The sequence below is a fragment of the Juglans microcarpa x Juglans regia genome, chromosome 5D (assembly GCF_004785595.1).
Source record: "Juglans microcarpa x Juglans regia isolate MS1-56 chromosome 5D, Jm3101_v1.0, whole genome shotgun sequence".
Classification (NCBI taxonomy): domain Eukaryota; kingdom Viridiplantae; phylum Streptophyta; class Magnoliopsida; order Fagales; family Juglandaceae; genus Juglans; species Juglans microcarpa x Juglans regia.
The window spans coordinates 1,357,874-1,384,066 of NC_054602.1; the positions used below are offsets into that span (position 1 = coordinate 1,357,874).

The 26,193-nt window shown below is 35.8% G+C and overlaps 4 protein-coding genes across 6 annotated transcripts; all 4 read right to left on the reverse strand.

The window, feature by feature from the left end:
* Nucleotides 1–453: 453 nt before the first annotated feature.
* Nucleotides 454–1,537, reverse strand: LOC121265479. Its single transcript, XM_041169130.1, has 2 exons — nucleotides 1,221–1,537; nucleotides 454–798 (listed from the first exon to the last, which is right to left on the reverse strand). Exons 1-2 carry the CDS (start codon nucleotides 1,404–1,406, stop codon nucleotides 655–657), a joined length of 330 nt encoding a protein of 109 aa, XP_041025064.1. The 5' UTR covers nucleotides 1,407–1,537; the 3' UTR covers nucleotides 454–654.
* Nucleotides 1,538–2,112: 575 nt separating this feature from the next.
* LOC121265379 (signal recognition particle 54 kDa protein, chloroplastic-like) lies at nucleotides 2,113–8,068 on the reverse strand. The gene is made up of 15 exons (XM_041168990.1): nucleotides 7,810–8,068; nucleotides 7,553–7,688; nucleotides 7,238–7,305; nucleotides 7,049–7,150; nucleotides 6,371–6,523; nucleotides 6,175–6,252; nucleotides 5,419–5,544; nucleotides 4,991–5,093; nucleotides 4,612–4,712; nucleotides 4,255–4,392; nucleotides 4,037–4,180; nucleotides 3,598–3,673; nucleotides 3,334–3,419; nucleotides 3,122–3,247; nucleotides 2,113–2,544 (listed from the first exon to the last, which is right to left on the reverse strand). The coding sequence occupies exons 1-15, from the start codon at nucleotides 7,993–7,995 to the stop codon at nucleotides 2,437–2,439; spliced, it is 1,731 nt and encodes a 576-aa protein (XP_041024924.1). The 5' UTR covers nucleotides 7,996–8,068; the 3' UTR covers nucleotides 2,113–2,436.
* Nucleotides 8,069–10,375: 2,307 nt separating this feature from the next.
* LOC121265438 (4'-phosphopantetheinyl transferase gsp-like) lies at nucleotides 10,376–15,669 on the reverse strand. 3 transcript variants are annotated; one of them, XM_041169075.1, is made up of 9 exons: nucleotides 15,317–15,669; nucleotides 13,185–13,360; nucleotides 12,806–12,981; nucleotides 12,193–12,260; nucleotides 11,929–12,030; nucleotides 11,607–11,762; nucleotides 11,156–11,275; nucleotides 10,775–10,907; nucleotides 10,376–10,696 (listed from the first exon to the last, which is right to left on the reverse strand). In XM_041169075.1, exons 2-9 carry the CDS (start codon nucleotides 13,289–13,291, stop codon nucleotides 10,590–10,592), a joined length of 969 nt encoding a protein of 322 aa, XP_041025009.1. In that variant the 5' UTR covers nucleotides 13,292–13,360; nucleotides 15,317–15,669; the 3' UTR covers nucleotides 10,376–10,589. The 3 variants fall into 3 exon arrangements, with proteins under 3 accessions (XP_041025009.1, XP_041025011.1, XP_041025010.1); XM_041169077.1 differs by having other exon boundaries at nucleotides 13,185–13,363; XM_041169076.1 differs by having other exon boundaries at nucleotides 13,185–13,868.
* A 4,516-nt stretch (nucleotides 15,670–20,185) lies between these two features.
* Nucleotides 20,186–24,710, reverse strand: LOC121265398 (rho GTPase-activating protein 5-like). Its single transcript, XM_041169013.1, has 5 exons — nucleotides 23,880–24,710; nucleotides 22,491–22,611; nucleotides 22,055–22,174; nucleotides 21,524–21,754; nucleotides 20,186–21,108 (listed from the first exon to the last, which is right to left on the reverse strand). The coding sequence occupies exons 1-5, from the start codon at nucleotides 24,278–24,280 to the stop codon at nucleotides 20,488–20,490; spliced, it is 1,494 nt and encodes a 497-aa protein (XP_041024947.1). The 5' UTR covers nucleotides 24,281–24,710; the 3' UTR covers nucleotides 20,186–20,487.
* Between the last annotated feature and the right edge of the window lie 1,483 nt (nucleotides 24,711–26,193).

Consider the following 26,193-nt stretch of genomic DNA (forward strand, 5'->3'; position numbering starts at 1 on the left):
CTTCTAGACTCAGGCCATGTGTCACGGTGTAAATGGTTGACTGTCAGAGGATATTCCAGGAGAATGTAATTCTGTCGAGCATCCAGAGAACATTTTGCTGCTGAGTCCGCATCATCTTCTTCCTTGAGACTGGTTGCGTTAATAAGCCAAAACCCTTACAATACACGTTACATTTTAGAAACATCATATTTCAGTGTCGTCCTTCAAACTGTATCCGTTATTTCTATGTACTTGTCACCAATCCACAAATGTTATTACAGTTTCTCGCGCGGAAAGTTAGACATGGATTGCATCAAAAGATTATTCAACAGATAGAAAAGCAGCTGTAATTTGCAGTTGCAGGGATAGATAGTTTATCTAATAATCAATTGTTCTTGCTTTTTCTTTCCCACGATAAATTTGAAAAGCTCGATTGTTTTTGTTGGAGAAATACCTGACCTGCTCAATTTACAGCCCATAATTGATTGTTTCATTCCATTATTAAATATTAATACATTTATGAGAACAAAACAGGGTACTACCGTGTGACTACGTCCATGTTCGACATTAAACATCGAAGAAGGAAAAGCACCCGAATTTAAAAAATAAACAATAAAAAATAAAACAACATTAAAAAAAGAAGCAGCCAGAGTTACTATCATCCGGCTAACAAGTTCATTTCTCTCTCAATTTCTTGGTTACAGCAAAGACCATCCCTGCCACAGCCACGACAACCACCGACACTAGAATGGTTGTTTTGAGGGTTTGCAACCCATCCTTCTTCTTCTTCGCTTCCTTTTTCTTTTCTTCAACTTGTCGCTTTAGCATATATAAAGAATATGGCACAATTAGCAAGATATAAGTGCAAAAAAATTGGAGAAATCTGTTAGTATTGGAGTGAATCTCCATAATCTAAGAGACCTGCGAAAACCGACGTCAAATTAAAAGGCTGGCCTTTGGTGTTATTTCCGTATTTATATATTGAATTCATGTAGCTTTTTCCAACAAAAACTGGAGCTTCTCTGATTCCTTTTAAGATTAATGATTATATGCATGATTAAATTTTCATTCAATTTCTTCCCATTCGCATAAGGTCTGTCTATCATGTATAGTTTCAAGATCCCATCTCAAAATAATAATAAAATTTCTGGAGAATCGGGGCTGACAAGATAGATATCTTAAGATTACGCGCACGATCATTCTACAAAATAAAATAAATAAATAAAGATTACCAAATATACCTTCGTCTCCAACGAGGTAGCCACGTCATGCGATGTGGGATCAACTTCGAAATTCTTGTCCGTCCCGGGATTCAATTCGTTGTCAGTATCGACCGCCGGAAATGTCGAATCAGAGGCCCCTGTAGCTCCATATATTTCCTCAGAGGTTGCTTCTGTAACTCCATCAATTGCCTCCGGGCTTGCCATTTCCTCAAGACGAAAGTTTTAGCTCCTAGGTTGGTATTCTTTCTTTGTTTTATTTCCGAGAGGAAGAGAGAAAAAGAGAGATTATCAGGTTGGGTTTGTCATATTTTATGAAACTCGAGTCACTGACACGTCTCAGCACACGTGTCGGCACCCCAGATGTTTATAGCATTCCTCCTTTCCTTGTTCTTAACTGCCCGAGAAAACTGTCGGAATTAACTAATCCTGGATGTTTTCAAATGACGGGATGACCCTCGGTTCTGCTATTTCCACCATAGTTCGCATTTGGCTTTGGAGCCTACTCATAACAGATAGATACTGGTTTGGAGTTGCTAATTGTAATTGCTCCCGTACTTAAGCCCAATGACAACATCTAGATAGGTCCCTACCGCAACAGACAGCCGGTGGCTCTTTTTGGGATTTTGACCGAAGCAACAAAAATATTTCATCTTATATCATCTCATTTTATCTTATTATTATAATTTTTTTAAAATTTCTACTCAAAATATAATTAACAATTCAGCATTTTTAAATCTCAAAATTATAATAATATTAAAATATAATATTCTAACAAAATTTTATTTAACTTTTAACTTTTATCTCAACTCACTATCTAAATCGCATTTTAATGATTATTGGATCAAACTTTTTTTTTTTATCTATTTGCATAATTAATAAATATTCCTTTATGAAGACGTGTACGATTTGATTTGGGACAATTATTAAGAACTTTTCAACATTTTCAAAGTTAGTTTGGACATTGTAACATTACCCCATTTCAAGCAATGATGCATTACAAATACACAATCCAACTTGTAAACAAGAAATGTTGATGTGCATGGTGTTTCGATTACATCGACCGTTGCAGGAACATCATTTGCCAAAGTACCGTGAACGTGATGAAAAAGCAACGGCTTTGCGCAGCTTAAAGAACCTTGGAGGTTAAAAATATTGACATCTCGCCACAGCAGCAAATTCAGATCCTGTAGTAAATCGACCTCGAGTGTTTGATACAGCACGAAACTCTTTGCGATTAGTTCCCTGCCCCAAAACCACGAGGACTTGGCCTTGTTGATGCCGAGTCTATGAACTGCCTCCTTGATTCCGATCTCTTCTTTCTCCTTGCAGTACCAGCAGGACCCTGACACAGTTATAAAACCCAATCAATTAAGTTCGTTATTAAAATCATACCAACGACACTCAACAGTAATGAAGTTTGCAAAAGGCCCATCAGTTCTCCAAAGTTGCAAATAAATTGACTGTTTTTCCATGAAACTTATCAAGGATGAGAGAGCACTCGTGGAAGAATCAAACATTTTATATGATGTTCATTTCAACTTTCCCAAATTCTCATACAAAATATAATAAACAATTCAACTTTTTCAAATCATAAAACAAAAATTATATTAAAAAATTATATTCTAATAATATTTTATTCAACTTTCAACTTTTATCTCATTTCATCTGTGTAACCAAACGAGGCTTGAGTCTTCATTTGCATTGAGCATGCTTAACAATAGAGTTTATGAACTTGCAAAAAGGATACAACCAGCATTTTATTTTTTAAAAAGACAGTATTCCAAATTTTATTAATATGCCCAGGGTACAACCAGCATGCTTAGTCTGTCCTAGTTAGAACTTATTGCACATCTGGTAACACCAGCGTGCCTCAATAAATCATACAAGAAATGCAGAAAGCTTGAAATTGGTCAAGGCACCTTTTGTTCAGTTTTGAGCGCCTCCTCAAGATTGCTCAGTGTAGGAATGGATCCACCTTCCATTACACCCATCAAATTCTTCATTCGAACGCGCATTTGGAAGAGTTGAGCGACAACTTGGCTCACCTATTATGTCACACAAAACATCCCGTCAAGGAGAGTTAAGATGAAGCCAGTTTGCCAATCTTGCATAAAATAGCAGCAATACAAACCTGCTGCTCTGTTTTCCCAGAATCTCGAGCAATTCTTTTCCTCCGGGCTGGAGATTCTGCCAATAATTCTGGCTTCTCCCTTTCCTCTGCAAGCAAAGAAGACAATAAGAACCAGAGAAAAAACCTAAACTGAAGACCCTACTCTACACAGAAGAAGGAACATTGTTTCATTCATTGGGGAGTGATACCATGGGCTAACAAGAGACACTATCAACTATCATTTATCAAATATACTTCCAATATAAAGTAGAGAGATGAAGAGACCAGGGGTCATTGCTTCAATCATTGCTTCCATTATCTTTAAATTCTTCTCTGCTTCACGAATTTGTGCAGGAGTAACCTGAGGCACGCATGTGGGGAAGTTAATTCTACAGAGTTGAACACAAATAGTAACACTTAAGAGTCAACTTGATACCATCAATATCAAACTTCCACTTTATTGGTATAACTGGAAAATGGCCATAAGAACAGCAACCTCACAAGGCTTTCTCAAGATATTCATAAAAAAGTACAAAACTTGGAGCACCACAAATGTAAACCAGGAAAACGACTACAGAAAGAGAAACTGGTGCAGGATTTTTTTTTTTTTTTTTTTTTTTTTTCAAAAAAGCAAAACTGGAACCAGATTTCATATCATCATTTTAATCATTACACCTACCAGTAAAATTAAAATAGGAGTATCATGAAAACCAGGTTTTCATACCTTCCCCATACCAGGGATCATTCCTAGAACACGAGTCACAGAGCCCATACGTGCAACAGCTCGAGTTTGCTTTAGGAAATCGTTGAAGTCAAACTTTGCACTCATTATCTTCTTTTGCAGTTCTTCAGCATCTTCTTGTCGCATCTAGGCAGACAATGCAAAACCCATCAAAATATCTCTTTTTATATAAAATATAATATAGAATTTCCAAAACTTACAACTTCTTGTGCCTTTTCAACAAAGGAGAGGACGTCTCCCATTCCTAAGATACGTCCTGCCATTCGGTCAGGGTAGAAAGGTTCAAGGTCCTCCATACGTTCTCCCCGCCCTACAAGCTTGACTGGCTTTCCTGATACCTGTAACCATTAGTAGTTACAGAAACAAAATACAAATTTCTCATTAGTGAAAACCATTTAACAAGTAGTTAGATTTTTTTTTGAAGTACAAGTACATAGATATTTTAAAAACTGAAACAATGATTTCCAAGGAGGTAACAATCTTCACTACTCAAAGTATTCAAAGAAGCAACTTAAAAATCATATCAGTTCTGTTCAGGGGAGAATCATTAGGCAAACCTCTTTAACACTCAAAGCTGCTCCACCTCTAGAATCCCCATCCAGCTTTGTCAAAATGGCTCCTGTTATCCCAATCTCTAGATTAAATGAGGTCACCAAGGCTGTAAGTTCACATAAAAGAGGGTGAGATTCAAGTTTGAGAGTATTCATGCTCTAAACACAGAAATCAAACGAGGGAGTGAAACAAGAAAAAGGTGATCCGATCCAATTCAATAACTCTGACCTTAAAACTTATATGTCACACAACGAATTTAGATCGTAGCATAGGATTGCTTTCATAATTTCCATAACATGAGTGGACAACTAAAAAAAAATTGATAATAAAATATAAACCCCGGAATTGTTTCATTCTCAATGAGCAAAAAGAAGTTTTAATTACCTGCAGCTTCTTGTCCCGTCATTGCATCAACAACAAGCAAAACTTCCGTGGGATTCAATGCCCTCTTCACTTCTTTCAACTCATCCATCATTGCTTTGTCTATCTGCTCAAAATGATAACAAATGGAGCATATATCAGCATAGATTGATAATCCCGTTTGGATTCAGATATGAGTTGAGATGGTTTTAGATGAGTTGAATAAAATATTGTTAGAATATTATTTTTTTAATATCATTATTGTTTTGAGATTTGAAAAAGTTGAATTGTTTATTATATTTTGTGTGGAAATTTGGAAAAGTTGTAATTATGTGATGAGATGAGTTGAAATGAGTTTCCAATCCAAATTGGGGCTAAACCAGCTGCTGTTATCATCATCAATTTAGAACTATCTATAAAATCATCATAAACCAACATATAGGAAGTACAACCTGAAGCCTCCCAGCAGTATCCATTATGACTACATCTATGTTTTTCTTTTTGGCCTCTTCTAAACCTTGCTTGGCTATTACTGAAGGTTTAACATCAGTCCCTGCTGCATAAACAGGCACATCCACCTGTCACAAGCTATAAAGAGATGTGAGAATGAGTTCAATAATACAACCAATCAGCAATTTAATTTGGAGAAAATCATCAGATCAGAAAGTTGACCAGAAAACAAATTGAAACTTTCTCAAAATCACAAATTTAGATTCATAACTACCCGATCCCCTTTGTTATACTCTTGTTTCTTCTATTGGTTGAGAGCTAATGAAATGAGCTGTGAGCAAATTCAGATGAACGGTACTTATATGAAGTGTCCAGATTGGAAAAAACCTCTCTCGATTGATTTATGCATATTAAACAAATTATCACTTTATAGCAGGAAATATTCTATAAAATCCCTTGTAAGTTACTTGTATAGTCTTTTAGGTACAACAATCAAAAGACACAAAAGCCATCAAAATGCTAATCATTCTACATTTCCCCTTCTCATACTTTATTCTAGTCGTGTGCAAAGTTGTTTTCTGCTTCAATTTTGGAACAGTAGTTTGCATTGAGTTGACTCCAGAAAGTTTGTGTCGGAAAAGACTTATTATTCATGTGAAGAGCGAATGGAATGAAAGCATAATAGATTATTGAAATGGTATATTTCTCCTTGAATTTGAAGCTCCAAAACCTCATTAACAATTAAAGAGTACCAATACCTGTTCACCCAAAATAACAAGTTGGTCAATAGCAGCTGGTCTGTACACATCCCCAGCAACCAGCATGCAACTCTTCCCCTGTGGTCAATGTTATGTCACTGGTGTCAGTAAAGATTAGCTATAAAGTAAAGTAATGTATTATTAACCATTATACATACACCAACCCTCCATAGAAAAGAGGGTTTTGGAAACAAACCTGTTTCTTGAGATAATAAGCCAATTTTGCACACACTGTTGTTTTTCCAACCCCCTGTAGACCAGCTAATAAAATTACAGTGGGACTGGATTTCGCAAAAACTAGTTCAGATACCTCCCCACCCATCAACTTCACAAGCTCATCATGTACAATCTGCAAGAAACAGAAAGCACATAGTCCTTATTATAGCACCGGTAAAAGTTCAATAGAGATAAAATAATAATAATAATAACAACAACAACAACAACAATAATAATAATAGGGATTACCTAGCCTTTTCTTGCTTCGGCATTATATTAATGAATAAAACCGAAAAGGGAAAATATGAAATCAAAGAACAAAGTACCACGTCAACAAGTGATAATGGTCATGGGAATCTACCACAGCCAAGATCTCGAGATATGCAATCACCAAAAGCGCATATAGATCTACTTATAAAAAATAAAAAAAAAGTGCATATAGATTTATGAAAGTTAATAAAAGCAGAATACATTCAATCAGACTCTCAGGGTACAAGCTGAACGGCATAGTCTGGAAACCCGAACCATCTTAAAGCAGAATGAACAACAATTTAATGCAATTTGTATATGATTTTTCAGTTGAACAGAAATTAAGGACATGATAAAATCAGAACAAGTATTAGTTGCAACGAAGTGTTTAGCTAATAGGCATCTATACCTTAACTAGCTGCTGATCTGGTTTCACACCTCGAATCAGCCCAACACCAACAGCTTGCTCACTGACAGTTTGAACAAACCGTCTTACAACGGGAAGGCTTACCTGTTAACAGAAATGTAATAACGATTTCATTTATTATGTTTACATTGAAACTCAAGCAAAACAACACACAGACAGAGACTCACTTACATCTGCTTCCAAAAGAGCTCTTCTAATATCTCGCATGGGCTCCACTATATTTTCCTTGGTCAAAACCTCTGAAGCGAAGAGAAATCACACATTAAGACAAGGAACTAATCATAATGAGGAAAACAGCTAAACAAAAGAAATCATATTATGGCAATGTGCCTGTGTATATACACCTCTTTATATCAAAAGGTCGCTCCTTTCTTTTCAAGCACGCAAGGGAATAATCGATCAACTTATTTGTTAGAGTGACTAAAAAATACAGCGAGTGGAAACAAATAAACGTAGATGGTTGATAAAAGAAACGGCAAGGCGAACCTTCTCCTTTCAGTTTATTCCAGGCCGCCTCAAGACCGCTCGTGAGTTGCCCAAACATCTCAGCTCTCACAACAACACCGCGCATACCACTTCCCAGAATAACACTCTTGGAGTTCACCCAGCCCCATACCTCTCTCTGTGGAAAAATAGGAACGCTAATTTACAATACATAAAAACCCGATATAGCAAAAATTAAAGTACTCAAGATTCTAATTTGAACAGCATTGCGAACTTATCAATGGCTCATAGTGGCTTACAGCAAACAAGTTCCTGGAAGAGAATGAGACGGGACCGTTAGAACGGGTCCAAGACGAGCGAAGTCGACTCGGTTTCCTCTCGTCGGTCGAAACGCCGCGGCTCCAGCTTTTTGTGTTGGTCGAGAAGGAGTGAGAAGCTGCAGAGAACTGGCGGGAAGCTACAGTTGAGAATTGCACGGCCTCCATCGCCCAGAGCCGTGGAGAATTTCAAGCCCCTTTTCTCCCAGAGTGTACAGTGGGTTTATCCACTGAAAACGCTCGGAAATATCGGCCGGTTCTATCTTATCAATGTTAGGTTGCGTTTGGGATCCTGGAACAAATTTAACTTATCTCAATTCATCTCAAATTAATTATTGAAAAGATTCATTATTTTTCAATTTCTCATAAAAAAGTTAGATTAATCTCATCATACTTCATACATTTTAACCTAAAAAGTTAATCCATATCAAGTTGTGTTTAGTTGTTAAATCAAACTTAACTCATGTCAAACATGATTAATGAGACTCACTACTTTTCAACTTCTCATTGAAAAGTTAAATTCTTCTCAACCTATTTCATACATTTTAACCTAAAAAGTTAAACTCATCTAACCTAAAAAAGTTGAATACATCTCAATGGGATCTAGAAAATACTATTATTTACAACTCAGCTCAACATCTAAACATAGACGACTTCGGACTTCAGAAATGAAAAATGATAAATTTATGAGGAATGTAGTTATTAATCGTGCAAGTGTTGCATTTTATTTTTTTTAAAGAGAGATTTACCATTAAAATTTTAATTTTTTTTATTTAAGTCTCATATTTACTTATTTTTTTCAATAAGAGTGTCTAGCGTTGGCGTACTCTATGATTATAAATATCATTTCTCTAAATTTATAATTAGTCTATTTTATCACTATATTTAAAATGAATGATGATTCTATAATTAAAATTATTTTTAACGAAGTATTAAAATTACATTGGTTGATTTGAAATGAGTTATAAGAATTTTAAGTATGAGTGAAAACCTATAGATGCGGTTTGGTTTTGGTCCGAACCGACTAGTTTCATACATGTTTAAAACCCTCTAGTAATTTTATCACTATATTTAAAATGAATGATGATTCTATAATTAAAATAATTTTAGTGAAGTATTAAAATTACATTAGTTGATTTAAAATGAGTTATAAGAGTTTTAAGTATGAGCGAAAACCTACAGATGTGGTTTAGTTTTGGTCTGAACCGACTAGTTTCATACATGTTTAAAACCCTCCAATTAAGGAAGGAGAAAATCGGCATGCTCAATTTCGATGTGATTCCACTCAGTTCGTTGGTGGCGCGATGAGAGATAGTACCTAGAGAATAGAGGTCGCGTCGTCATGACGAGAGAGAGAGAGAGAGAGAGTTGAAGATAAATGAGAATCAGGAGAAGATAAGGGGAGAGGGATATTAAACCCTATATCCACACAACGTCATTTGGTATATTAAACCAAACATCGTCGTTTCTTTCTAATTTCTTTATTTTACTTTTCTAAATGATACTGGTAAAATCAGAGATCGATTCGGCGGTTTGAAGCTGGTCCAAACCGGGACCTTCATCAATTTCCTATTGCTGGCCAACCAGTTCTTTGTTGGTTTAGCGACAATCAATTCCATCGATTTATGTACAACCATAATTTTAGGTTTATTAAAAATTGAGAGAGCTTAAAGTTCTAGCATTCTATTTTTTTTTTTTTCGACATCAAGAGCCGTTGAAATCGATCTCGTGGTTGTCCCAAAATTCATTTATTACTTCATTTTTATATAAAAAAATTATACTCAACATCCTTACAACACACATTTACTTTTATTTTTTATTTTTACCTTTTTTATTTTTTTTCTTTAACATGTGTGTAATATAAGAATGATGAATAGAATAACTCTTTTATATATTAAAGCTAAGGAAGTCCAGATCAATTAATTGGGAAATTGTATAAAATTTTGTAAGAACATACTGTGATAATTTGGAAAATTTACCCAAACATATATATATATATATATATTTTCTAATTCTTACAGATTTTACTTAATGAAGAAAGACATCTAACAAATTTGACTTATAATCCATTTAAGTCAAAGTCCTACCATCGTGATAAACGACCACACGGTCACTAAGTCCAATGTCCACCCACTCCAAATCCATGGTGTATTAAAGATCACACATAGACAGGGAACTCCGGATGTGAAGAGTCCGACAGTGGCTGATCTCTCTCGCGCACACAAAGATTATCAATGAGAATGAGAAATAGACATAACTCAAGTACACACAACATAAACAAGAGCAACATGTAAGCATAATTGAGCAACGATGGATTATTTGAAAAACTTCAGAATGATCAACTAAAAAAAGTTGTTCTGTATTCTTTCTATTTTTGCTCATCATTGTTCTTTTTAACTATCTTATTATTATTGGTGACCATGAAAAGATGATGTTTAGAAGGACGGGTGAATAACGCTTTTCTTTTTTCAAATATCATAGTTAATAGACATCGTAACCTTGTTTTCAAAGTAATCAGTTAGTCTAAGTCTAATAAAAACGACCGGCATACTAAACTTCTACTTTTATGAACTGTGAAAAATTTAACAATACAAACGATGGGGCTTCAACTCATCACAAGGATGCAAGGAATTTATCTTTAAAAATGAAATAAATGTACATTATAAATCTCTCACAAAATACAGTATCCATTCTACGGGGCAATGTAGAGGCGCATTGCTACGACACATAATTTAGAACACAAGCTCAGAGAGTTTGGTTCACTACAGATACGAACCATTCCCTATTGCTACGATACCAGAAACACATTCATCTTCAACATAAGGAATGGTTCTACGTACTGTAAATTTCATTGGGAGGGTCCCTTCACCTGCAAATACCATGATATAAAAATGTAGACACAACTTTCTAATTAGTCTATTTCATCATAGAAAAATCAGATTCTCACCTCCAGACGTTGTTCTGTCCTTTTCAATGCACATCGCAGCATAATGAGAACCCGCCAAATCCAAGAGCACAAATTGCCAATTGTTTGTAAGCTTCTCATGGTCATTAAAAGAATCGACGACTATATCAAATGCCTGACAGCATATTGTGTTTCATGATCAACATTTCATGAAAATTTACAAGAAAAAAAAAATAGTAGAATATTGTGCTTAGAAAGAGAGGATGGGAGAAATTTTATTATCATATGTAGCACCCATGGACTAGGATGAAGGGGGAATGTCTATCCTATAATAATGTCCCCAACAGACACCTAATGATCGCATAGTCAAGTAAGTAGACCAAACTTTGCAATTATGCATCCATTCTAAGTTCAGTCAAATACCTCAGAATTGCCATGCCCAGGAGGACGAATTTCCCCTTCCATAGTAGTCCTAAACCAAATTGTAAAGGTCTTAAAAGGTACAGCCGAGAAACCCCTCCCCAACGCTTTCACATATGCCTCCTGAAAGTGTGACCCATAATCTTAATACATGGTTAAAGTAAAAGAAGCATAACAATAACATCTCAAAGTCTAGTTCTTCTTTTGTTGCTTTTATAAAGAATATGTAGCCATTCCTAGTTTCTCAAAGGTGAAACTTCTGCTGAGCATCCAACACTGAACTGTATAATTTTGTAGAACCGTCTAACCAAGTTAAAAATGCACTTCCATTTTTCTACTACAATCACTGCGTGTAGATTAGGTGAGTATAGCGTCTTTTAGCATCATGTTCAATCATACATAACTATGAACTGAAAGCACTTGATGCATATCGAATTCCTACGACCAAACTCACCTTGAGAGTCCATAATTTTATGAACTCCTGATGCTGAATTTCAGGGTCCGAAATGGCAGTTAAAAGTTCCACTTCATAAGGAGAAAAGTACCTTCGAGCAAATGCTAAAACATTGTTCTTTAACTTCCGTTGCTTCTCCTCCACATCAATACCAATCTACAATTATAAAAGCGAGTCACAACGGCTTAAAGTCAGTGTTTCTTCAACCCAAACAACAATAAATTACTAGATAAACAGACATGTATAAAACAAAATCAAAGGATAATATAATTATTGCAAATGCAGGAGATATAAGTGGTCCGTCAATATTCAGAAAGCTTACTGGTGAATTCACAGTCACTCCACAAGCAATTAAGGAAGAGGTATGTGAAATGTTGAAATGCAATGGTGGAAGCTGCTGGTCATCAACATCTTCCCATTCTACCTATTCATGTCCGCTATCAGTTATATTGTATACATATGAGAAAACAAAATGAACTTAGTAACACATGCACGCATGCACATATGATAAGGAAAAGTGAGCAAAGTCTAGGAAAATGTAGCCAACAATTTTCACAATCCATCAACGGTCAGGAAACAAACTCACCTCAGGCTTTCCATAGATATTCTTCTTAAATTTCAAGGATCTTGGATGAACTGGATACTTTGTCTGATCTAGTAATAAAGAATAATGGTTAGAAACCCATCTGATCTCTTTGTACAAAGTTGGGTACAGCACTGAACAGAGAACATAAATATACAAGTAATGAAACAAAAGGATGCGGATGGTATTTTAATAATTAAAATTAATTTCTTTTCGATAATTAAAAATATTAAAAAGAATCTCCTTTTCTTATAAACTTTTGAGATAATTAAAATCATTTTCTACATATATGCATATACTGAGATTAATTCAGGAAGTTTACCATTAAAATAATCATTAAAAAAGGAAAAGAAAATCTACGTTAACATACACCATGCTCTTCAATCAGGCTTAAAAATGCTTTTTAATATTAATAGTAATCTACACAACGGTAAATAAATAATCCGTTTCCTAACACAACAAAACCGCAGAATTTCCCAATGTACATATAAGTAAGAAGAAGCACTTCACCAACTGACCATACTTTACCTTAATCTTGCAAACTAAAAGTAAGATATAAGCAAATGAAAATAACAAGCAGAATGAACGAGAAAGCATTAAGTGAAGGAGGACCTACATCTTGCAATGGTAGTGCGAACCAGTGCACGAGCTAGCAGGGCTCTCTTTTGCAGCTGATAACCACGCATGCGGCAAACATTTTCTTTCTCGCATGGTGACAGAAGTTCCAAATATTGATTAAGAAGGGTTTCACTCTTAACCTCATTAGGTAATATATACCACAAATGGGTTTCCCTACAATCCCAAAAAAATTAAAATAAATAAAGAAAAATTAAGGATTTCCAAAGGTAGTAAGCGCTGAGAAAATGAAATACAGACCATTGAATTGAAAATAATGCAAATTTTTTTAAGAAATCCACCATAGAACAATCCTAATCCGTATCGGCAATACATATGTGCTAGATACTATACAAAATAAATGGCATAAAGCATCATACATTCGAGATGGAAGTGGTACTGGGACCAGCGGGAATGAAGCAGCAGATAAGTTCCTTTGAAAGTAACGTATATTCATGAAGCAATTCCTTGTACGCCTGAGCAACATCCACTGCTTGAGATGGTTTGGTTATATCCAATACATAAGCCTTCCTTGACTGGTAAACCCTAAAGAAGCCTGCTGCACTACACAAAATATATAAATGAAGAATTTCACAAAGCTTCCAATTTGCCCTTGGGGGAAATTGAATCCCTGAGATCGTTGATTTCTTGGGGTATCAAGTTACAAAGTTCACAGAGAAAGAGAGGCGTCTAATGGGAAGGTGCCATAAACGGGTTCGTTTCGATAATTGCGAAGGAGATTAAATTTGTTAACTTTATTTTGGAAAAAGCTACATCCACCAATAAAAAGTCCCGAGACTCCATCCCGACTGATGTGGCATGGGCTATGTGGCATGTTTTAATATTAAAAAATAGATATGCTCAAATTTAAAAAAAAAAAAAAACTATGTTAAAAAAAAAAACAAAGAGACCCTCTCCCAAACTGAGAATGCCCTAGCTAACGCTGAATGAGAAGGATGAAGCCAGTGACCAAGATGCCTATGGTGGAAAGCATGTAAATGGCAAAAGTCAATAACAAAGCAGGCCCAAACCAAACTTGAGGTTGCCGCCTCCATCTGCTATACCTTTGAATGTAATGAAAAAGTGATGGCCAGTCAAAGAAGAAGGTTACAAGGAAGAAGATAGTGAAGAAATAGAGGAGGACGGTGAAAATGTCGAGGACGGCTGGAGATAGGGGTGTAACCGGTCCGGTCTGGTCCTAGGTCCGGTTTTGGACAAAATTTAAGACCGAAACGATATGTACCGGTTTTGCATTTTCAAAAACCGATTACGCACTTGTTACCCCTCTAAACCGGTACATCCGGCTTTACCGGTTCCGGTCCGGTTTTCAGGTTTTAATTTAGTGAATGCATGAGATTTGTGAGAGAGAGAGAGAGAGAGAGAAGCATTGAAAGTAGCTAGCAATCTAGAACTTGGAACAAATATATGTGTGAGAGAGAGACCAATAGCTGAAGACAAATGCATGGAATCTGAAACTGCATCAAAAGGATACCTAGCTAGAATATTATTACAGATCAGATTCATCACTATATATGAAAGCGGGTGCTCTTGGGGAACAGTACTGTTTATGAATGAGAGCCCAATACAATGCTTGGGAATGTATCCTATCTTAAGAGGTAAAAGGCTGCTCTTTGCCCACACATTTTCATAAACCTTTTGAAAAAATTATATGTTTAGTAAATTTATAAAAAATGATTTAAGAAAGGAATAATAATAGTAAATTTAAGAAACACAAAAATTTACAAAAATTTATAATACAAATTCCTAGAAAAGAATATAATATGTTTAGTAAGTTTATAAAAAATAATGATCTTCACTATTGATGTTAGACAAATAAAGATCCTCAAGAAGATGATTTTAACTGTTTTTTTTTTTTTTTTACTTTTAATATCTTGACTCCATCTATGTATGAGAGCAAATAAATCTTTCAAAAGGGCATCCAAATGGTAGGTAGGTTTTTTTTACAATTCAGTAGATGTTTTATTTTTCATTTTTGACTTAGTAGAAATGGGAGATTTCATCTTTGGAAGTCATACAAGAGATATGGGACTGAAGGCAATGGAGCAAAGCCACTTGAAAGCTTTCATTCAACTTAAATGCTTAATCAAACAAAACAAACAGAGCTTTCGGCTAACGTGGTCCTTAGAAAAAAAAAACCTAGGAAGTCCGCAACCCAACTACATCATTGCATACGTAAGAGTCTCACTCAACTTGGAAGTATTAGACTTTCTTTGTTGTGTTTGAAATCGACAACCCAAAGTAAAATAGTTTCTCTGTTCTGATTTCTTTTAACAACTGGGAGCATATGTCTAAACAATCCTGAACTCAAAGAAAGATGCACAAAATTGTATAGGAATTAAGTCCAACCAGCAACACCTAGACGAAAATTCTCAAAGATGTCTAAAGTTCCCATTTAACCAATAAACCTTTGAAACAAAAAAGTTACCATAACAATTGAACCAACGGAGATTAAAAATGTATACACATCCGAGATTGTTCCAAGAAAAATTACCGTCGAAGGCAGAGAGACGTGGGAGAGGGGCTGCCGGCTGCGTGAGAGATGGAAGGGCTGCGTGAGACGGTGAGAGACAGAGAGGGCAGCGCAGCGTTGAGAGAGGGGCCGATGGGCTGTGTGTGGGACGGGAACGGCTCGAGAAGTGAGGCCGTGAGGGGAGGTGCAACGGCGAGAAAGCGGGTCTGTGTTTCTGAGGGGGCGACCGCAAGAGGGAGGGGTCTCAGGCTGAGGGGGCGACGGCGAGATTTGCACAGTGCAACGGCGTGGGCCGTGGCCGCGTGAGAGGGCAGAGATGCAGAGACGCTGCGAGGCAGAGTGAGATAGTGAGGAAGAGGGGGGCGGGTCTTACCGTTTAGGCTTTCTTTGTACTTTCTTTGTATCTTAGTTGAGGTGATAAAATATTATTAAAATATTATTTTTTAATATAATTATTTTAAAATTTAAAAAAATTATAATGAAGAGTTGAGATAGATTTAATATTTAAATGTACCTCTTGGATTTGGGAGACTAGAGGTGCATCGGCACCGTTTAGTTATAATTTTGATTATTTAGACTAAATTTTTATACTACAAGTCTATAACTATATTAGTAATTTAGTATAAGTATAACTATAGTTTATATTAGACTATATAATAGTATTAATATTAAACCATTAGTACAATTGTATATTAATATTAATTATAATGATTTAATATAACTATATTAATATAAACATAACTATATTTTATATTCTAAAGGACGGAGGCATGGGTTCGAAGGAAGGAAGAGAACAAAATTAGATGGGTGAATTTGAGAAAACTATGTAATTCTAAAGGACAGGGGGCTTGGGTTTCAAAGATCTACACACTTTCAATATGGCTCTTCTAGCCAAGCAAGGGTGGAAGAACTTGAAGGAAGAAAACTCTTTGTTACCTCACATCTTTAAAGCAAAGTATTTTCCAACAACTTATGCCAAGTTGGGTGCAACACTCTCCTATGTATGGAGGGGAATATGGGAGGCAAAGAGTTTATTACTACAAGGGTGTTGATGGAGAGTAGATGATGGTAAGGTTATCAATGTTTGGACTGATAATTGGCTGCCTCATTACAAACTTGTTCCAGTTTCAGAATTTGTTTCCTAAACACAGTTAAACTGGACATTTTCTGAGCTTATTGATGATCACACAAATAGGTGGGATATGGAAAAGATCTCTTGACTCTTACACCCTAGAGTAGCCTATGAGGTTTTCAAACTACCACTTCCTACTAATAACAGACCTAATACTATAGTGTGGGAACCTGAGAAGCATGGTTTGTTTACTGTTTAAAGTGCCTACAAATTGTTTATAGCATCTAAAGAAGAGACACAGTTGGGGGAGATATCATATAGAGATGAGCAAAAACAGGTATGGAGGAAAATCTTGAGACTGCAAGTTCCAAATAGAGTAAGAATCTTTGCTTGGAGGATATGTCAAAATGGTTTACCTACTTTAAAGGAATTTGCATGCAAAGAAGGTACTAGCAGATGCAATGTGCAAACGGTGTAACATGGAGGAGGAGGATATCAATCATGCCCTGCTATATTGTCCTCGACTCCAAGATGTCCTGTTATCTCAGCTACACTTCTTAAAGGAAAATGCAGTGCAGACAGATTTCATTCATATTATGGATCAAGTAATTTGAATGAACAATCCCGAAGAAATGGAAAAGTTATTCTTATGTGCTTGGAAAATTTGGTACAGTAAGAACCAACTAATATTTGAGAATAAGAGGATAGATCCAGCACAAGCAATAGACCATGCTCTATTAGTTGCAAAAAAGTATGAGTGTACTGCAGAAGAGTAGAAAAAAGGTCTTAAACCTCATCGTGGTTGGATTCCTCCACCTGTTGGCAATCTAAAATTGAATGTTGATGGAGCATTATTTCATGAACAAGGTAGATCTGGTGTGGGGATGATCCTCCGAGATGAAACTGGTAAGGTAATCTTATTTGCTAGTAAACATGAGCACGAGAGCATTGATCCTATAGAAGTAGAACTTTTGGCTTTGCTAAAGGGCCTACAATTATGTCTATCACTCGGAATTCATGATTTTCAAGTGGAAAGTGATACTTTGTTGGTTGTACAAGAGCTTATAAAAGAAGAGGAGTTAATGTCCATTTGGGAAATTTTGGTTTTTGAGATTAGGAATCTACTATAAAGGTTTCCAAAAGTTGAAATAGCATAGATGTAGTATGGCCAATGCTGCTGCTAATTGTTTGGCAAAATATTCATGGCATCTACATGACTTAATGGTTTGGTAGAACTCTTTCCTTGAAATGGTTTCACATATCATTGAGCATGATGGTTTTTTTTTTTCGATGAATGAAGTTTGTTGCTTGGTTATCAAAAAAAGAACAAAAAAACTATAGTCTATATTAGACTATTAGTACTACTTATAGCTATATAATATATTAGATTATATAATAATATTAATATTAGATTATTAGTATAGCTATGTATTAGTATTAATTATAGTGATTTAGTATAACTAACAACTATAACTATAGTCTATATATATATATATATTTTTTTTTTTTATGGAAATAGACTTCATCCATTCAATGAACCGAAGTTACAACTGCGACTTATCAATATAGGAAAAAATTCAGACTACAAACCAAACTAATGCATCTACTATGGGGCACCCCCACACAAATTTCTTTATGACGGACACTGTCTTAACTTATAAAATCTATCTCCTAACAGAGAAGAACGCTTTGTAAAACAAAACTAATCACCCCCTATTCCAAAAGAAGAGAAATATTATCTTCATCCTCCCTAAGAGGAGGATTACTATCTATCTCTCCGACTCCTGCCAAATGAGGAACAAGACTCTACTGTTATGGACACTAAGTCCAATAGTCTATTCCTTATTATTTTTTTACCTAAAAAACAAACAACAGAATTGCAAATTACATAGAAGAACTGGAGAAACCGGATCTACAAACAAAATAAAACTTGGATTGAAGAAATACATAGGAGAAGGGATCGTAGTGGCGCGTGCAGGGGACACGTTACTCTGGGAGGAAGGCTGACTGTAGATCTGGATAGTCCCGTAGTCGTAGGCCACAAAAAATGCCGCGCGCGCGTGGTGTCAACAAAAAGCTTTCATGGTGGCGCATGAGAGCCACGTGCCAACCTTCAATCCGCCGCATGTGCCGACTACACGCTACTTTGTTTGGCGCCACGTTCGGTGGCCTTGCAGATTGGCGGCTGGGGAACACCGTGGTGGGTCGCATGTAGTCTGTTGGTCACCCGAAAGTCCCAGATCGAAGATTCTCCCTTATTCAACCTAATAAAACACGAAACAAAAAAACACAACACCAAAAGCAAAAACAGAGGTGAAGGGAGGGGGAAGGAGCTGAATCTCCCACCCCCTCTAGCTGAATTCGGTTCTTGGGAAAGTTTAGAGAAAAGAGAGAGAGTTTTAGAGAGAGATAAGCCTTGTTCGTGTTGCAGTAGCTTCAATTGAAAGAAAAATATACGTAGAGTAACTATAGTCTATATTAGACTATTAGTATTAGTATTAGTTACAGTGATTAGAATAACTATATATTATTATTTGTTATAGTGAGTTTAATTTATTATAACTAAATTATTGATAGACTATAGTGATAGTATTAGTATTACTATATCATTATTTCACATGTAATTATTTAATATAATGATTTATATACTAATTTATATATAAACATAAAGTATATTACTAATAGTAATACAGTATTTGACAATTAGTATTAGGCCATAAAATGTAAATTATAATTAATATACATTATATACTAATATATATTAATATTACTAATGTATTATGTACTTATCAAAAAGAATATATTGAGAATTTATTAGGTCATAAAAATTTGGTAATAATATTTGAGTGATTTTATTTCTTTTTTGATAAATAATATTTTAGTGATCTTATTTACAACTTTGGTCTATAAATTCAAATATTTTGATATTTAGGATTTTTTTTGGATTTTAAATTGATTTTAAGTGATAAAAAAAATATTGATGTGATTTATCAATTTCAGTTTATTTTTAAATTAATTTAAATTATTATGTATTTTATATAATATAAAAATATTATATATAATATTAAAAAAATAATTTAAAATATATATTATATGAAACCGGTCCAATTCAGTCTTAAAAAGCTTAAAACTGAAATCGGACCGGTCTGGCCGGCTTTTCGGTATATTTTTTTTTACACTCCTAATTGGAGATATACAGAAAACGAGCATTTTGATGAAAAAACAGATTTTTAACATTAGATCTTAATCATGGCACAATGAATGTAACTTAGATTTTTTACCTTTTCTCAAACTTTGTTTATTTATTTTTAAGTTGCCACTGGTTCTAGACTGCTTAGTAGTGATCAAAGTGCACTCGAATTCTTGAGTACCAGTCCAAGATTTGTAGATCAAAACCTATTCGAGTAAGAGGAAAAGAAATCTACCGCTCGGATTGGAGGCTGGATGGAGGGGTGTAGAAGACAGCGCTTGAAATGGATCTCTTTTACCGCACAGACTGGATGTCAGTGCCAGACGAAGGTTTGACGAAGGAGCTCGGGCGGACGCGCGTCGGTATGGTTGACTGGGTCGGGCTTTTTTGATGGTCTGAGAACTTATCCGTTTCCTTTGGGCTAGGCCAGTACCAAGTCAATCTTAAGGGCCCTCTCTACTGCTTGAATATGATTTGACGATCTTCTCCTCAAATCATCTTTTTATGAGGAATTATGATAATTGAAAATTTGTTTTCTTCCATAGATTTTTTTTTTTTTTTTTGTCCTGCTATAATAGATCATCATATTAAAAAATATATATATTTATCATAAGAAGAAGAATTGACGAGGGTTTTCAAAAGCCACAGCTCAGTGGTCAAAGGAATTTTCAATTGAACAAGGGCTGCTGTACCATGGAAGTGGAAACACAAAGATGTTAGAACTGGTTAAGGACAAGTTAAAGAAGCAAGAAAAGTTCAAAGACACCCACCACCCCCCACTCAGAAGCACATTGTAAAAAGCACACATGAAGATCATACACATTTTTTCCAGAGGTGGAAAATGCAACATCCCAAACTGGTTTTACCCGCTGGCCATCCGACCCCCACCCACCACCCAATCCCACCAGAAACAGCAATCAAAAGGCCCCTTCAACGCCAGGCTTCAAACAGCTCCGTCCTTGAGTTTATACGCCCAACAATTCCTTGCCCCTTGGTTTTCTCTGCAGGTCTTGGTGCACGAGACATGATGCCTTCGTTGACTTTTTTGGATCCCCTCTTGATACTTGAAATACTTGATTGGCCAGTTTTGCTCTTGGAAATATTTTTTGGAACCCCTCCACTCGGCTTTGTTGAACCACCCTCTTCCAGTCCGCTTACAAAGGATGAATTCACTTGAGAAACAACTTCACAGGGACAGTTATCAACCAGAGACTGATTCCCCCCAGGAGTGACAATTTCACTAGAATGGAGGAAATTTCTTGCTCCACGTTCAATTGTAGTGTCACCTTGAATTGAGTGACCAGGGCTCTCTAATGCCGGTTCTTCAGCAGCAAAGGATTTCTCTTCAACACCGTTTTCCTCATCTTTGGGTCCCTGAATACATAGTTCTGAAGAGCTTTGATATCCATCCTCATCAGAAGGCTCCAGGTGTGAATTAGGAGTTGACTCTACCACAGATTCTTCTCTTTCTCTTAACGTCTTAACAATAAGAGTTTTGAGAAAGTTCATCACCTGGACTGCATACATCAATGCAGTCAAAGGGTCTGCCATCTGCAGTTGCATCAAATTTAGGAAGGCCGTTATTGCACTTCAAATTAACCAGATTGCATGATCAAAACCATATTTTGGTATAATAACCTGAGCACTAGGGTCAATGAAAGATAAGGTTCTTACTAAGACAGACGGCAGAACAAGATTATTAGTAAAACATCGTGACGCAATTTTCATGTTAGTAAAACATCCGGACAATTATCTGATTTTAGGAAGATTTTGGCATGCTCCTAGTTAATTCCCTGTCGTGTCAACAAACTCTGTTATTTTCACAAGCTTAAGGCACAACTATGAACACCACTGAGGAACATATGAACATGGATACAATCAAACCTCAGCACCACTCCACTCCACACAGATGGATTGGGCTTATATATGTGACTCAAATGTAAGAAAGAAAATAACTTTCATTCACCTGAGTCATGTTGGGTGCAAATACCATGGCAATATTGCGAGCATTCATCTTGTTCGAGTGTTCCAGTTGTGCGACATCTGCCATTAGGTTTATCGCCCAATCCAGCAGATCAGCTTCTGTTGGTGGAAGTAGTCGCACAAGCTGAGCACACTCCTCTTCTGACTGGGATTGCATCACCTGTTCCGGTGAGAGGGAGTCCAAAACACCAGATGGGAGCTCTCTAAACCAAGCCTATTGGAGCACAAAAAAGGTCAGATTAACATAAAATGTGAAGTTGAAGTTGACAACCTTGAATCCACCAGCATGAAGAAATTGAGAGGTTGGTTTTTTTTTTTTTGGAGGGGGGGTATCTGCAACCTATGAATGATGAACCAGAACCGTTGACAGTTTACAGTTAACATTAGAAAATCAGTACCACAAAAGGAAAAAAAAAAACAACTCAGTTGGCGTGTTGTAAACAATACACAAGTTCTTTATTACGAAGCATTAGTCATGAACAGATTAGGAGAAGATCAGTCAGCAATGTCGTACCTTTATAAGACCGGCCAGGCAGTGTACATCAATGTTATCTGGTATCACACCTCGATTTAATTGGTCCCTAACATACTCCTCCTGACTGTTCTCAGCATTAATTCTGAAGATTCCTTCTGCCTGCATGTTTGAGTTCACAGTCATTTAGGCCCAGATTGTATTCGCAAGTCATCTCAACTCATTTCAACTCATCTCACTACTATTCATTATTATTCATCAACTTTAACTCACAAATCTCACTACTATTCACAACTCATTTCACAACCCATCTCAACTCATCTCAACTCATCTTCGAATCCAAACGATACCTTAATGTTTACTTGAGTGGAACAGTATGAAGATTTCTAAAAGCTCCAGTGCTACATTATAAAATCCCATTCAAGAAGCAATCGTGATGGAAGAATAAAGGGACAACAAAGGACTAATAATCAAGTACCTGCAAGCCCCCTTGTGCATACAATCGCCTTTGCATCATCAGCAATATTGTTGGCACACTATTTCCTCTTGCATCAAATGAAAGCTGCATAGATTCCGTTGAAACCCCAAAAACATTTGCACTGCAGATGAAAATTATCTATGTCATTAGTATAAATAGCTTGGAAACAGTCATCATTGAAAATGAGAAAGTAGAATATGCCATATGACTTGAGAAGATACACACAGATCATTGCGGAATGACAACCAAACATGTATATAAATGTCACAGATAGTAAGTAGACTATGTAACATGAACCTTTTGAAAAAAAATAGTAGCAAATGCAAAGGTACTGACAACAGAAGCATGTCATATGAATATATGAAAAATGAAAGAGAATGAGATCGCCCAAGAGTTGTCCTGTATATGGGAATTTAAGAAGCAGACTGATGTGATTTCTGGTGGTAATAAAGAAAACTTTTGCATAAGTGTGCAGAAGAGGGGGGGAGTGAGAGAACGCAAAGGACCACCCAGGTATACAGCATCAAGTGGATACTTGTTTTTACCCTCACATAAAACCACATTATTTCCTTCTTTAACGGAACTGTCAATATATTGTTCGTGAAAGAGGAGTTAGAGTGGTTATTCCAATTGGCTTTGGATCACAATGAAAAACCAGAAAATAGAGACTAAAGGTCCAGTTGGTTGCTTGAAAACACACCCTTCAAAAGTAGGTCACATTTAAAAAGGAAAAGGCAAGATGATTGGTGAAATTGAATTACCGAGCCCAACATGAGGTACGCCAGTAGGTCTAATACCAAAGACCAAAGCAAAACATAATGCCATATTATTAAAACGAAATTAGAGCCAAGTAAATAAACTCAAAAAGGATAGAGAAAATCTCCAAATCAGAAACACAACCAAAATAAACAGACGGTCAAGATGATTCTTAGTGACTCCAATCCAGCCCCAGTTCTAGTTTATTCAACCCGCACAAATCTTACAACTCCTAAAGACATGGTACTATGCTAATCGAACATAATAATGTCACATAATTCATACACAAGATTACGAAGAATATCATCATACGATGCCTTACGAGGGGCATAACCCTCTATAATTCAAGAAATAAAACCCAAAACCAGATTCTTTACTTAAATCCAAAGCTACCCATTTGTATAAGCAAAGAACGTGACTTACTTGAAGGAATTGACAGGAAAACAGAAATAATTAGAATTACAAACAAATCCAAAATTCAGAACGGAATTTCAAGGATGTGTTAGACCAGATTATGAAAACCCAGAGTAAAATTTTTCATAAAGACCAAAAACTACTTCTAAGTGAAAACATAACATACACGCTGTGGGAGAAAAGACAATATGAAAGAAAACACGAAATTTATATACAGACCTGGCACTAGGGACCCTTCTGGGGACCTCAGGTTCAAACTCAACAGGCAAACCAAGAAAACCATGGAAGCGATCAAACGTGACATGGGCAACATGCCTGACTTCGGAAGGCCAACCAATCTCCATGGAAGAGAGCTTCCCTGAACCAGCAGTGCTACACCCAATCAAAGACTTCCGAAAAGCGGCCACCAAAAGTGCTAAAAGAGACAGCTGATCCCCCTCTCTGTCCCTTTCCTTCCTTTTCCTGTCTCCTCCTCCAACACCTTCCTCTCCCTCCTCTATATCCGAATGGTCCTCTATTGTAGGACTGTTAATAAGGGCACGAGGGTGTGACCCATCATTCGGTGTGGAAGAGCTTGAAGGCGAAGGGAAGTGAGATGGAGATTGGAGTACATCAGTCATATTTAGGGAAATTATTTGGTGGGCAAGACACAGTCTTTTTCCACTTTTTTTCTTCGTCGAAATTTATTTGGCTAATTTTTATTGGAATTTTTTCGGAGGGGTCTATGGCAAGACCAGGATTTGGGAATGAATGTGGAGTAGAGTTGGATTCAAGGAAGGTCTTTGGAGGGTAAGATGTGCCTATCATCAACTTTTTTGTCTCTTTTATTTCCTCTATCCTTGCAGGCTTTTCTTGCGCAGAGGTTTGAAGCAAGCGAGAGACAGATAGAGAAGTAGAACGGGTATGGAATTTGCGGTAGAGAGAAGGGGAGGGGGGGTAGGGTAGGATGGAAATGGAGAGAGAGAGAGAGAGAGAGAGAGAGAACTATAATTTGCTTTCGTATTCTAGTTCGAGGGAAGAAAATGGAGGTGGGTAGTTGTTTGTGCTTCGCATTTCACAAGCAAGCCGTCTAATCACCTTGGGATTGTAGGGCTTTGTGCACTTATTGTACCCTAAGGAAACAAGATTAATAGTTATACTAACAACGATGGTCAATAGTCCTGGCGGGGACGATGATTTTATGATGATATAGGTTGTAGATTTTAATGCTCATTTAAATATTGAGATAAAATGAAATAATTTTATATTAATTAAATAAAATATTATTTTTTAATATTATTATTATTATTTAAAAATTTTAAAAATTAAATTATTTATTATATTTTATTTAAAAATTTAAAAAATTTATAATAATGACACAAAATCATCTCTATATCTCAACAGAGCCTTAGCTTGGAAATTGATCTCTGCCATTTTTGTGTTAAGTCAACTGCAATATGGTAGATTCCAGTATAAGATTCCAGTATAATTTTAAATTTCTGTCTAATACAATTATTACAGAAATATAAATTACAAAACGGAAATTGAATATACCATTCCTGATTGCAATCATTATGCTTACTTCCACATTTGTGTTTTATCCATCATTATCTCCAACTGTCAAAGTTTTGTGATGACTTTTAGAATTTTCAAGGGGAAAAAGAATATTATCATTATAAGGATATTAATGAAAATCTGTCAAGTATTGTGATATCAAAACTTTTTCGTATAATTAGGCATAGCTTATTTTTATAATTATTTTCATCTCATTTAATTATTATAATTTTTTTAAAAATTTTTATATAAAATAAAATAAATAATTTTTCTTTTTCAAATCTTAAAATAAAAATAATATTTAAAAAATATATTCTAATAATATTTTATTCAACTTATAATTTTTATTTTAATTCATCTTATTTTATCTTTGAAAATAAACAAAACAGCTGTTATTTTATAACCATAATTCTACTAGATATGCTTACATTTTTTAGGATGCAGACTGTAATTAGACAGTTACACGTCTAGAAGCACAAACGGTCTTCTAAGCAAGCAAGCCGCATGATTCTGACAGGTAAAGACAGAATCAAAGACCAACTAGACCATCAAAGACTAATCTTTTTCGTTTATTCTCGTTTGTTTTTTGGGGGGGTTTCGTTGAGTAATGTCGAAGAGTTAAGGCCACCTAGTTCCAGACCTAGTAATAAGTTTCGATGAGAGACATTAAAAATATTGTCTGAAACTGGGTCCACCAGTTTCCTGAAAACACGTTTGCTGGTTCTTCTATTTTGAAACTAGAAAATATTGTCTGTACTGTGCTCCTTGGTTCCTTATCAAAGCTTAATGAGTTCTTAAGATGATTGAATCCCTTACAATAAGGGATTTCCTGGACCTAATAATGATCGTTTTGGACGAGAAAACTTTGTAGTTTGGACTAGGAGCTATCCACACAAGCATGTTTATCCGAAACCCCATTATTAACTAATGCATGGAACCAACCAAAGATGGTGACAACCAAAATTTATTTTCGTTCTTCTTCTCAAATGATTAAACAAGC

What these genes read in the sequence shown, in the direction of transcription:
- LOC121265479 (XM_041169130.1), bottom strand. Translation starts at nt 1,406, where the DNA reads ATGGCAAGCCCGGAGGCAATTGATGGAGTTACAGAAGCAACCTCTGAG. An exon ending in CTACCTCGTTGGAGACGAAG is followed by an intron (nt 799 to 1,220) that starts GTATATTTGGTA and finishes TATATGCTAAAG; the next exon opens with CGACAAGTTGAAGAAAAGAA.
- LOC121265379 (XM_041168990.1), bottom strand. Translation starts at nt 7,995, where the DNA reads ATGGAGGCCGTGCAATTCTCAACTGTAGCTTCCCGCCAGTTCTCTGCA. An exon ending in GATTGAAGCAATGACCCCTG is followed by an intron (nt 3,420 to 3,597) that starts GTCTCTTCATCT and finishes CTTTGCTTGCAG; the next exon opens with AGGAAAGGGAGAAGCCAGAA. An exon ending in CGCTCAAAACTGAACAAAAG is followed by an intron (nt 2,545 to 3,121) that starts GTGCCTTGACCA and finishes TAACTGTGTCAG; the next exon opens with GGTCCTGCTGGTACTGCAAG.
- LOC121265438 (XM_041169075.1), bottom strand. Translation starts at nt 13,291, where the DNA reads ATGTTGCTCAGGCGTACAAGGAATTGCTTCATGAATATACGTTACTTT. An exon ending in GTACCACTTCCATCTCGAAT is followed by an intron (nt 12,982 to 13,184) that starts GTATGATGCTTT and finishes TTGGGATTGTAG; the next exon opens with GGAAACCCATTTGTGGTATA. An exon ending in CTGGGCATGGCAATTCTGAG is followed by an intron (nt 10,908 to 11,155) that starts GTATTTGACTGA and finishes ATATGCTGTCAG; the next exon opens with GCATTTGATATAGTCGTCGA.
- LOC121265398 (XM_041169013.1), bottom strand. Translation starts at nt 24,280, where the DNA reads ATGACTGATGTACTCCAATCTCCATCTCACTTCCCTTCGCCTTCAAGC. An exon ending in AGAAGGGTCCCTAGTGCCAG is followed by an intron (nt 22,612 to 23,879) that starts GTCTGTATATAA and finishes TTTCATCTGCAG; the next exon opens with TGCAAATGTTTTTGGGGTTT. An exon ending in GCCTGGCCGGTCTTATAAAG is followed by an intron (nt 21,755 to 22,054) that starts GTACGACATTGC and finishes GTGCTCCAATAG; the next exon opens with GCTTGGTTTAGAGAGCTCCC.